At 46.9% G+C, this 10,880-nt stretch overlaps 1 protein-coding gene across 1 annotated transcript in view; it reads right to left on the bottom strand.

Annotated features, from left to right (window-relative positions):
• rasal2 (RAS protein activator like 2) overlaps positions 1-10,880 on the bottom strand; it is a 53,640-nt gene that overhangs the window by 4,903 nt on the left and 37,857 nt on the right. Inside the window, 9 exon segments of the mRNA XM_020623905.1 lie at positions 7-307; positions 651-829; positions 2,652-2,853; positions 3,333-3,572; positions 5,075-5,219; positions 5,903-6,047; positions 6,873-7,427; positions 8,094-8,192; positions 8,866-9,019. Of these exon segments, the coding sequence (XP_020479561.1) occupies positions 7-307; positions 651-829; positions 2,652-2,853; positions 3,333-3,572; positions 5,075-5,219; positions 5,903-6,047; positions 6,873-7,427; positions 8,094-8,192; positions 8,866-9,019 (2,020 nt within the window).

Here is a 10,880-nt window from a genome sequence, read left to right as displayed (position 1 = left end):
TGGCACTAGCTGGGGGGTCAAAGGGTTAGAGTGGGGGTAGTTCACTGGGGGCGGCCCGTGACCGATGGAGGTCTGGGAGCCCACCCTGCTGAGGCGCGGCGGGGGTCCTGTGGAGCTGTGCAGGTTCTGAGCGTCCTGCAGGTCAACTAGAGAAATGCTGCGGCCGTTGGGCAGAGGGTTTTCTCGCTCTTCCTGGTCAGAAAAGCTGGTGTGGATGGAGGGATGCTTCTGGGCCAGCAGGGGGCGCTGAGCTCGACTGTAACCCTCCATCAGTTCAGCAGACTGCAGACTGCGAACTTCGCTGTGGCTGCAGGAAATTAGACAGGAGCAGATCAGCTTCACACCACAGGAAGTAAAACACAGCAGTGACTTAAGGGTTAAAGTTCAAATCGACAGGTCCATCTTAATTTACACCTTTGACTTTTTTTTCCAATTATGTTGTCAGTTCAGGGATTCAAAGATCTAAAAGGTTTAATGAGAAGGGCCGTTCACAAAGTGCAACGATAATCAGGTGCTATTTCAACAGTTGCTGTCGTTTCAGCTTCTCTTTTAAAACGAATCGCAGTTACAATTCTCTCAGTTCACAACGGATCAGGACCAGAACAAACTCGACCACTCGATTCATTTGGTTCTGTCAGCTGATTGGTTACCTGTCACTGGGGTCCTCAAAGATTCGCTGTAACCCTGATGACAGGCTACCGCTGATGTTGTGGGCGGAGCTGTGGTCCTGGAAACGTCGCAGCTGCTGCTGCACCGGCGTTGGAGTGGCCAGACAGCGGGAGATGTCTCCCAGAATCCTCGGCAGTGGACCCAGCTTCGCTACAGTGGCCTGCAGGAAGGAATTTTCACCCTGGGGTTGTTGTGTGTGTGTGTGTGTGTGGTTTGAGTGGAAGCACCAGGATGCAGTGGTGGTGGTGGGAGAGCAAAACCAAAATGGTAGCAACAGAGAGTCGGCCAGACAGGAAGTGAACAGAGGAGGGAGGAGGGGGGGGAGAGATGGAACAAAACATGAGGGAAACTTAACAGAAACAAAAGTCAAACCAACTAGAACGACATGCTTCTAGTGAACACAACCAAAACCAGCAGAAGGCTGAGACTGAGCCCCGACAGGTGAGGCAGGTGAGATGCAGTGGGAGGGGGAGGGAGGGGCGTGCTGGAGGGGGTCCTGGGACGGGACAGGTCAGGCCATGCTGTGATGTTCAGCCACACACAGTTAATGTGGTTAAATGAACTGAAACGACCTCTGCTCCCGGTGTTCATTCATGTTACATCATCAAGTGTTCCCATCATACACACCAGACATTCACCAATCACTGATCAATAACAGCAGTCAGGATTTCATCTGGTTTTCAACAGATGAAATCAGGCCTCATCTTGATCAGAAACCCTGAGAGGGCAGCGCCTCCCTCTGTCCCAGGAGTACAGTGACAAAGCCTCTCAGTGTTAGCGAGCGTTCATTGATCCATTTTCCAATCCACAATCAATCTGAACAAGTGTCAGACTGTTACAAATAAATACAGCTCATCCCAGTCGATGTCAGTGTATCTGGTGATAGTGCCACTAAAATCTTCCTGTGCAGATAAATGCTGAAACAGACCAACATCCACTGCTAAATGTGTGTGGACTGCGTCACATTCGCAGACCTGCCAACCGGGAGCAGCCTCTGCGTTCCAAGCCACCGGGGTAGGACTAAATTTGATCCTGCTCTGAAAATGCACGTCATGTGATGTGCAGTTATTCATCTGCGGATGCCTGATGACCAGTGTCAGTATGAGTAACGGCACTGCACAACAGGGGAGTCTGGTAATGTGGAGACTCGGCATCTCTCAGTAACTTTACAGGAACGTTTTCAGCCAGGATGCTCATTACAGTTACAAGTTGGGCTGCAAGAATTAATATTTGTAATTGCTTACAATGAAAAGTCACATTTAACCATCTGCGACACATGGGTGATGTAACTTAATTTGCTAGCTGGCTTGCATATAGATAAACACACGTAACATTAGGCTAACAACTAAAATCACAGCCTCTGCTGCCCACGTGCCCCCAGTCCATTCACCTTTTTAAAGGAGCCATCTTCACTTGAGGAACCAGCCAACCAGAGTGAGGAGCAGTCCTTGCTACTGTCTCCTGAAATGACATCAAAGCTATACACCTGTCAATTATTCCCAAACCCGGCGCTACGACTGGACAAGCGCTCCTCCTTTTGCTTTTCGGCAGGAAGACCTATGTCTGTGAGGTTAGACGCTCGTTGGGGTAGATTTTAATGTTACTGCACAACAGGTCAAACTAGCTTTTTGTGTACTTTAGAGTGATAAATCGTTGGCAGGTCTGCATTCGTCTCCCATCCACAAAGGCGTATTGCATTTAAGTGCTGGTGGAAAACTGGCTTTTCACTGCGTTGATGTGGACAGGAGTTTTTTCCTCATGTTTGTCACAAACACTGAGGCTCGTTTCTCTCCATACAGGAGTCGTACGTCTGCTCGCTGAGTGTCAGAAGCATCTCGCTCACACTCTACAACTGGCTTTACTTTCAGAGCCATTCTGCTGCAGCTCAGTCTCTTTAAGTCATTCATAAAACTAAACCCGTGTTACCACTGGACACACACACACACACACACACACACACACACACAGTGACAGGCTGGTACCTTGTCAAGCTGCGAGACGACCTCCCACAGCAGAGCGTGCAGCACCGACAGCTCGCGGCCCAGGTCGATGTAGCCCTCAAAGCCTGGCGTGTTGGACAGAGTCTCTGGGTTGGAGATCTCCATCAGGAAACGCATCATCCCCGCCCACTCGTGCTCCAGAAAGTCATTCATAAAGGCCATGTACTCCTCTTTGTTTCCAAACCTGCGGAGGACACAGAGGCATCTTCAGTTCTCTCTCCATCCAACTCAGGTTCATTAATTTCCACCTCAAATAAAAAATCACATTCTTCAACCCTGGATCATAGTGACTGATGCGTTACCGTGTCCATCACTTTAATGCTGCAGCTGGTAACTACCTTATATACTTATACTGTGAAGTACTTTACATCCTGCTGCGTAACTGGTGGATTTCCCACCGGGATCAATAGAGTCTGATGGTTCTACTGGATTTGATTCATCTGATTCTGGAAAGGAACTGAAGTTATCAGGTACATGTAGTGAAGTAAAAAGTACACGGTTTGTCTCTGACGCCTTGTGAAGTCACAGTACATGGAAAGTATAAGTACCTCAAAAGTGTACTGGAGCACAGCGCTTGAGTACATGTACCTAGTTCTGTTCCAGCAGCTGCTCCCCCCCAAAAGAAGGCGGCTGTGTGGCACCCGTCGCCCTGCACATACTCACTTTGTGAAGTTGGCGAGGTTCTGGATGACCTTGGCGATGAGAGTGAGCGTTCGTGACGTCCGGTCATCAGGATACTCTTGCATCAGGTTGAAGAGCGACGGCGACATGATGGCAGGGCAGAGGAAGCGCAGGAAGAGCGAGGCACTGATCAGACGCTTGCTGATGTCCTGCTGATGTCCGCGAGCGGTGCACTGCTGCTTCCATGATGCAAACACTTCCTTCAGCTCCCGAGGAAACACACTAAGAAGACAGGAGGGAGCAGAGAGACTGCACGCTGACCGAACAATGTGGGAACAAGGATTGCTGAGAGGCTCCTCCCTTTGATCCAGGACTCAGAACTCAACTATTTCACATATGGTACCATCAGAACTGTGACACACGGACACTGAAAAAACCCCAAAGCTTCTAATTTAGCCTTAATTTTACCCTGACGACAAACAAAACATTGATATAAATCAAACTAATTTGAAACCCCTTAAAACAACCTTCATTTCACGGGGTGCACTATTTTTGCCTTAATTTAAAGATTAACAGATGCTATTGAGGTTAAGGGACTTTGGCTATTATGGCTCTGAAACCATTCTTACACAGTATTCGGGGGTTTAACAGGTTTATTCAAGGAGAGTAGTGAAGTAAGAACAGTGCTCTCGCCACGGCGCCCCGGGTTCGAATCCAGGTTACGTCAGGAAGGGTATCCAGTGTAAAACGTGCCAAATGTCAACATGCGAGTCGCCAGTGTGACGATTCGCTGTGGCAACCCCTAAAACGGGAAAAGCCGAAAGTCTATTCTATTCTAGTAAATAATGTATAAATGGATGATCTCTCTCTCTCTCTCTCTCTCTCTCTCTCTCGATATTTATAGGGTTATTAAGTAGTAAAAGCACAACAGTTTTCAGTTAGAGGGAAATTCAGCATGTACTCCACATTTAATTAATGGATTAATTAATAAACTGATCTATATTCACATATTTAGGGTTTGGAATCCTCATCTTGATTTTAAATTAAACCCCTGTCAATTTAATGTAAAATTGAATTTATATTTGATTTGGTCACTTGTTTGGGATTTTAACCCCTTAAAACAGCCCTAAGACACTCCAGATTAGCCTCAGTACATTATAATTCTTAATTTACACGTTCATAATTTCCCTAGAATCAATTTAAAATACCTTAATCACATCATTATGAACAGGTAAATTAATGGAATATTAAGATGAAAATATTTTATACATGCCTTCTTACGTTGTGTTATTCCTTCCAGTGAATTATTGAGGGGACAATTTTGTTCACCACAAAACGGTGAAAAATTAAATTGACTAATGGAGGGAAACCGTTCACAGTGGAACATGACCCGAGTTTTACAAACAACATTTAAAAGGTTTGAAAACCTTATATAAAAATACACACGTCATAATTCAGCAGTAAAAGCTCTGCCAGGAGAAGGTCACGTACATTTCCACAGGGGAAACTGATCAGTGAAGCTGGTGACTGTGATAGACCCACCTCACTCTGAACCATCACATCAACACGTTAACTGGTTATCAGTTGACGCTGGTTAAACGTGCTGGTCAGCAAACTGGAAGCTTCAGCTAATACCTGAGGGACCATGTGGAGCGACTGACTCGGTGCTGCTGGCACTGCTCTGTGGCAGCAGGTGGCAGAGTTGAGTCATATCACGCATGTCTGTGTCCCAGCTGCTGCTAAACGCTCAGGCAGTTTGCTGGTGTGAGCGGGTGCAGTCGTACCAGTAGGAGTTGATGATCTTGCAGAATGCCAGCTCGCAGCACATCTTCAGGTTGCTCTGGTGTTCAGCGAGGTCGCTGCTGGAGCATCGGCTGGGATCCACCTCACAGTTCTCGTCCGACTCGTACAGAGCTTTGATGAACTCACCTGCAGACAAAGACGCACATGCACTCACTGGCTACAGCTTGGCTGCAGCTTCTCAGTTTCTTTGTCCACAATGAAAAGGTGAAAGACACTAATGCTAGCAGAGATACAGGATGTTACAGTCTCGTAGTTTTAATGAGACCCTGTGACTGTTTAAAGCAGACTGGCATGAATCACAGACTCGTAGTTTTAATGAGACCCTGTGACTTTTTTAAGCAGACTGGCATGAATCACAGAGTGTGCTGAACGTGTGTTAATAATATCCGTCAAAATGAAATACCTTCATTAAAGAAAGCTGCAGAGGACACGTTACCAAATTGTTTTTCCTTGTTTTCACACGTGAATCCATAAATATAGTGACATTATTTGTGTTCCTGAACTTGGAAGTGTTTTTTTGACAACAGTAGTTTTACAGTAATGCCAGGCTGATGTGATGAGTTCGGGACGTCTGCTGGCTGACAGCAGGTCTCCTGGGTCTCCAACAGCTCTTGGTCTGTCACATTCAGCACAGTGTCTGAACTATTTTAAGCAGCTTCTTCTCTTGCTTTTTACTGCATCTCTGAGATGTTCAGCACATTAAAGCTGAGCAGAATGATTGAGGAGAAGAGACATCACATGCTCTAATTTTAGCATTAAACAGTTGACAAACTGCCAACAGACACACAAAGAGCAGCTGAGAGACTGACCGAGCGCGTCGTGCAGGTACTTCTGTCCCACCAGCTTCAGATACTCCTCGATGGCCTTAGTGGCCAACGTGTTCTCCCTGAAGATCAGGACATCGTGATCGGCACATCGGTCCACCTCTGACATCACCAGGTCTGTCAGGAAGTCCTACGCATGAGGAGGAAGACTTAATAAAAACCTGAGGTGAGGGTTAATCCCAGATTCTCCTGCCCACATGTCAAAGTGTCCTCAAGCAAGATAAAGAAATGCAGTGTTGTCCTGGAGTGTGTCACTGTGGGGAAATGTCTGTGCAGATTCTCAGTCATCCAGGTCGTAGTAAACTGAAAAAAAACTTCAACCGGAAATCTACTAGAAATCAACTAGAAGTCTAGTCCAGTTGATTTTTTCTAAGTTTTTTCAGTGTGGGGAAATATGACTCTCAAGCTGATTCCTTCTTCATGGACTCTTCACAGAGCTTTTATTTCACTAAAACGTTTGTATTCGTATCAAAGATGGTGTTGGAACTAGAAACTGTCTGGTCTAGGTTTTCCACTGGGATTTCTACACTTGCTTTTCGCTGCCAAATATAAAAGATGTAAAACATAAGATTTTAACCATCTACCTAAATTAATCAATTAATAAAGTGATTTATGTTTGTATCTCACCTTGAAAACATGTCAACGTGACGATAAACAGCTGTGATTGTTAAAACAGGATAGGATGTTAGAACTGCACGGGGCTAAAACCAGCAAACTAGTGCCTGTGTTGATGACATGATGAGGCCAAAACCAGTTTGTCTCAAGTGTTTATGATTTAAAAAAAAAAAAACAACAACTGAAAAGCTTTCTTTGCCACTTAACGCGCACATCTGAGATGGTCCCTGACATAACTTCACCGGGCAGGTAGCAGCTTAACATGAGGTCATGAGGGTAAAATAATGAATGTACAAACACCACTGCACAACACAACTGGAACAAGAGGATGAAGCCTGACCTTGGCCCTGCCAGTGCTCTGCAGGATGTGGACCAGAGCGCAGGCCATCTCCTCCTTGTTCTTAACACTGATGATGGGCTCCAGCACCGAGCACAGCATGGTGTAGTTGTTTGTGACGAACTCGGCGAACTCCTTGTACTGCTCCATGGGCAGGATCGAGATGGTCTGGAAGCGGGACTTGATGCGGATCGACGGCCCCCCTCCTTTGGCCTTGCTGGTGGTGGGCGTGCTGACCGGGTACCACTTCTCCACAAACTGCCGGCCCGTCACACCCGACACCGGGATGTTGACCAGGCCCACGTAGTTGTTCTTGTCCTTCTTCTTCTTCTTGTCCATGTCACGGTAAATGTGCACGGTGATGCTGTGCATGGCGGGCAGGCTGGAGAAGTCAAAGTACTCGCCCCAGAACAGGCTGTCGTGGCGGGTCTTAGTGGTGGTGCGGGCGTACAAGACGTCATCCAGACACAGCTCGCAGAAGTATTTCTTCTTAGGCGGCAGGTCTTTGGCTTCGATGATCCACAGTCGCAGCAGGTTCTCTGCCCGCCGACAGTTGTCCTGGAAACAAACTCACTGAGGTCAAAGACTTGTTTTCAAAACACCCAGACAGCGACTTAGGTTTGATTTCCAGAGCCCATCCAAAAACCTAATCTGGAGGCTATTTCCTGCATTTATACCAGAAATTTTTATACCTACAACTGAGCAAAGGGAACATTATGATAAAACGGCTTATACCATTTGGCAAACAATGGAAGTTTATCAAAAGATTAAGAAGAGCTGTAAACTGCTGCAACAATAAAGAAGCTACATTTAGAACAAATCTCAACCTAGAGCAAAACCACCCTGCAGCCAGAGGCTCATCATCATGTGCTACGTAGCACGTGATGATGAGCCTCTGTACAGGTGATCAGTACAGTGAAACACTGATGGTGCTACAGCTGTTTGAACAACTGTCTCAGACCCGGTTACTCAGGCGACAGAGCGGTGTCTGCACCAGGAACAGCAGTGCACAACTCTGACGTGAGCAGAGGTGTGTGGGCTTTTCTGCCCTGGTGTCACATGCACGTGATTTTATTGTGATAAACACAATGAACAGCTGTATGTTATGGTGCTGCTTTTTAAAGCAGCTTTGGACAACCTGGCAGTTGGGAACACAGTGTAACTGCAAACTGCAGGAGCGTTTAGTGTCACCACAGAAACAGCTTGTGGTCCTGTGGGTCTTACCTTGTTGGGCTGAATGGTCCTCCTCAGGTTTTCCATCCACTTGTCTCTCTCTGAGGCTGAGGTGCAGCTGAAACACTTGCTGCCACCTGAGTACGTCACCTGACAGGTGGGAGAGGGGAGACATGTGACCAAACACTGAATTAAAATAACCAACCACAGGGAGGCAGCAAGGAGACTTGTTGTTAGACACAGTACGGTGCAAATGTTTCAGGCACTGCAGATGTTTAGGTTCTTCTCTGTCATCCTGCAGCCCGACACTCAGCCCAGACCTCCACCAGAGGAACCAGGAGTCCTGCAGCAATGAGCCCTGATTCCAGCACCATGGAGTCTGTCTGGCATCACATGCAGAGACAGGGGTGTCACAGCAGGTCTGGTTTTGATTTGTTCTCTGTGCTGCACTGTGGATGGAGTTCACTGAGAAATACGAGGTATTCATGGCATGATTTCTGAACGCATCTGCACCGCGCGGTGCGACTCAGCACAGTCTTTGTAAACATGTAGGATGTGATGAGAATATGACAAACACAGGCCTTTGTCCCAGCAGACGTCCGACTTGTCACAGCAGGAAAAACACAGGTGTCCCAGTAAGACGGTGTGACACAGAGCCAGCACAAACAGCTGTCATTCAGTGCATTATTTAACATGTGCGTTTCCAACCATGACATGTCAAACTGTGTGATACAGGGCTACAGTATAAAACCATCTCGGTCCCTGTCCACCTGAGACCCTGTGCGGCCACAGGCTGTGTGAGAGTTCAGTTTCAGGCTGTTACCTCGAAGCAGAACTCCTGTCCCAGAACGCTGCTGTGCAGAGGTTTGATAAACACGTCCTCCTCCATGCTCAGGTCCAGAGCCTCCACCGCACTGCCCGGGCTCAGCAAAGACTCATGGGAAGTCGACTCCTTCAGCTTAGGAAGGCCGCGAGATCTGGAAGACAGGAAAAGAAAAGAAAAGCATTTGCTGTGTATAAGTTGAAAACAACATGCGAGAAAACAAAGCTAATCTGCCAGCAGGGCTGTTGCAAACAGCAGGAGTTTTTGGACACCACGACAATGCCACGGGATTCACCAGACTTCGCCCACAGCCGTCTGCTGCCAACAGTGAAGCAGGAGAGCAGTAATACCTACGAAAAACAACCACAAAGCCAGGTGAGGGGGGTTCCCCAGAGCATCCCTCCTCCTCCTCGACTCCCCACTGCTCCCACCGTCCTCCCACCTCGACCCTCCAGCAGACAGCAGCAGCTCCAGTCCCCACAAACACTGCAGAGCAGAGTGTTGCCTTTATCAATCTTCCCTGTAGCCCAGCAGGCGGTAAACAAGGTCCTGGGACAGCCAACCACAACAGGCCTGCGGGAGTGTTTCCACAGTAACTGCCTCTGCAGGGGGAGCGGGTGCTAGGCAGCGGGGCTCGATGCAGCGAGAAGCAAGGCAGGTTTAACTACAGGCCGGTCTCAGGAGGGAGACAAAGTTGTCACGGGCCAGCTGACAGACTGCCGCTTTATCAGCAGCAGAAGAAGAAACTTGGACAGAGCGCTTTCAAAATAATGTGACTAAAAAGCAGAGATCCATCTAGAGCAAACTCCAGAATATAAGTTCATTTTGTCATAGAAACACTAAATAAGTCCATAGATGGATCAGTGAATGGGCACAGACCCCGGGCCCCAAGTGGTCCAAGGAGAGCGTCTGTGTGAAGTGACTTAACATTTCTTATTGGAATGTCAGATAAATGGATGCAGATCTACCAAAAGATGCAAAACAAGCACAGAGGGAGAGAATGACTCAGGTCTGTGGCTCTTGCTCTAAAGTAGGTGAGTAGGGGCCCTTTAACACACATGTGCACAGGGGCCCACTGTCTCATAATCTACCCATAGTTGCAAATATGAGCCAGTTAGAAAATTAAATCAGCAAATACTGCGAAAACGGATTTAAATGGTAAATAGACTGTATTTATATAGCGCATTTTCCACAGTGTGTTGCACTGGCCAAAGCGCTTTACAGGAGATGATACACCATTTATTCTTAAAAGAAGAGCCTCTGTCTCAACAGTGGCACAGCCGCTCCTGTTTTTCATCCCTTCCTTTTTTACCCTAACTTTTCCCTGTAGCCAAACAAAGACAGAAACATTTGTTAAACTACAAATTTCAGATTTTCTGATCATCCAATCATTAGAAACACTGACTGATGAGCTTCAACATTTTATGAGGTGACACTGTGTGTGTGTGTGTGTGTGTGTGTGTGTGTGTGTGAGAGAGAGATCCTCCTGCTGTGCCAGATGACATGCGTTAACCCGGATTAGTGGGTTGAGAGCGACACCGATGCCGTCCCAGCATCAGGCCGCTTTCACTGACGGCTGTGAACACACCAGTCAGCTCTGCAGTTTCTTTAATTAATATCTCATAAATTCATATTTTATATTATTTTGTAAAACAATTCAAACCACAGGATAGTACGTTGTTGTCACTCCCGGTCTGTTAATGCAGGTGTCAACAACAACATAATGATATTAATGGGTGAGTGCATGAATGTAACACCTGAGCTATGTGAGGCTTCAGGGCTCTGCGAGTCTTCAGACAAATGTGGCAGGGGTATCACTGGGTTGTTAACTGAATTGTAGTAAAGAGCGAACATATTTCTGATACAAAATTTGTCTCAAATCTTTGGTTTTGTTGTGAAACCCTAAAAAGACCTTCATGGGTCTAAATTAGGCCACTGTGTCCATCATGTCTGAACTGACAGGCGTATTAAAATACAGTTAACACACAGATGTGCTCACATGCCTAAAAAGGGCA

This window comes from Monopterus albus, unplaced genomic scaffold (genome assembly GCF_001952655.1).
Source record: "Monopterus albus unplaced genomic scaffold, M_albus_1.0 scaffold316.1, whole genome shotgun sequence".
Taxonomy (NCBI): Eukaryota; Metazoa; Chordata; class Actinopteri; order Synbranchiformes; family Synbranchidae; genus Monopterus; species Monopterus albus.
The sequence above is the reverse complement of the archived record's forward strand: the minus strand, read 5'-3'. Positions and strand labels throughout refer to the sequence as shown.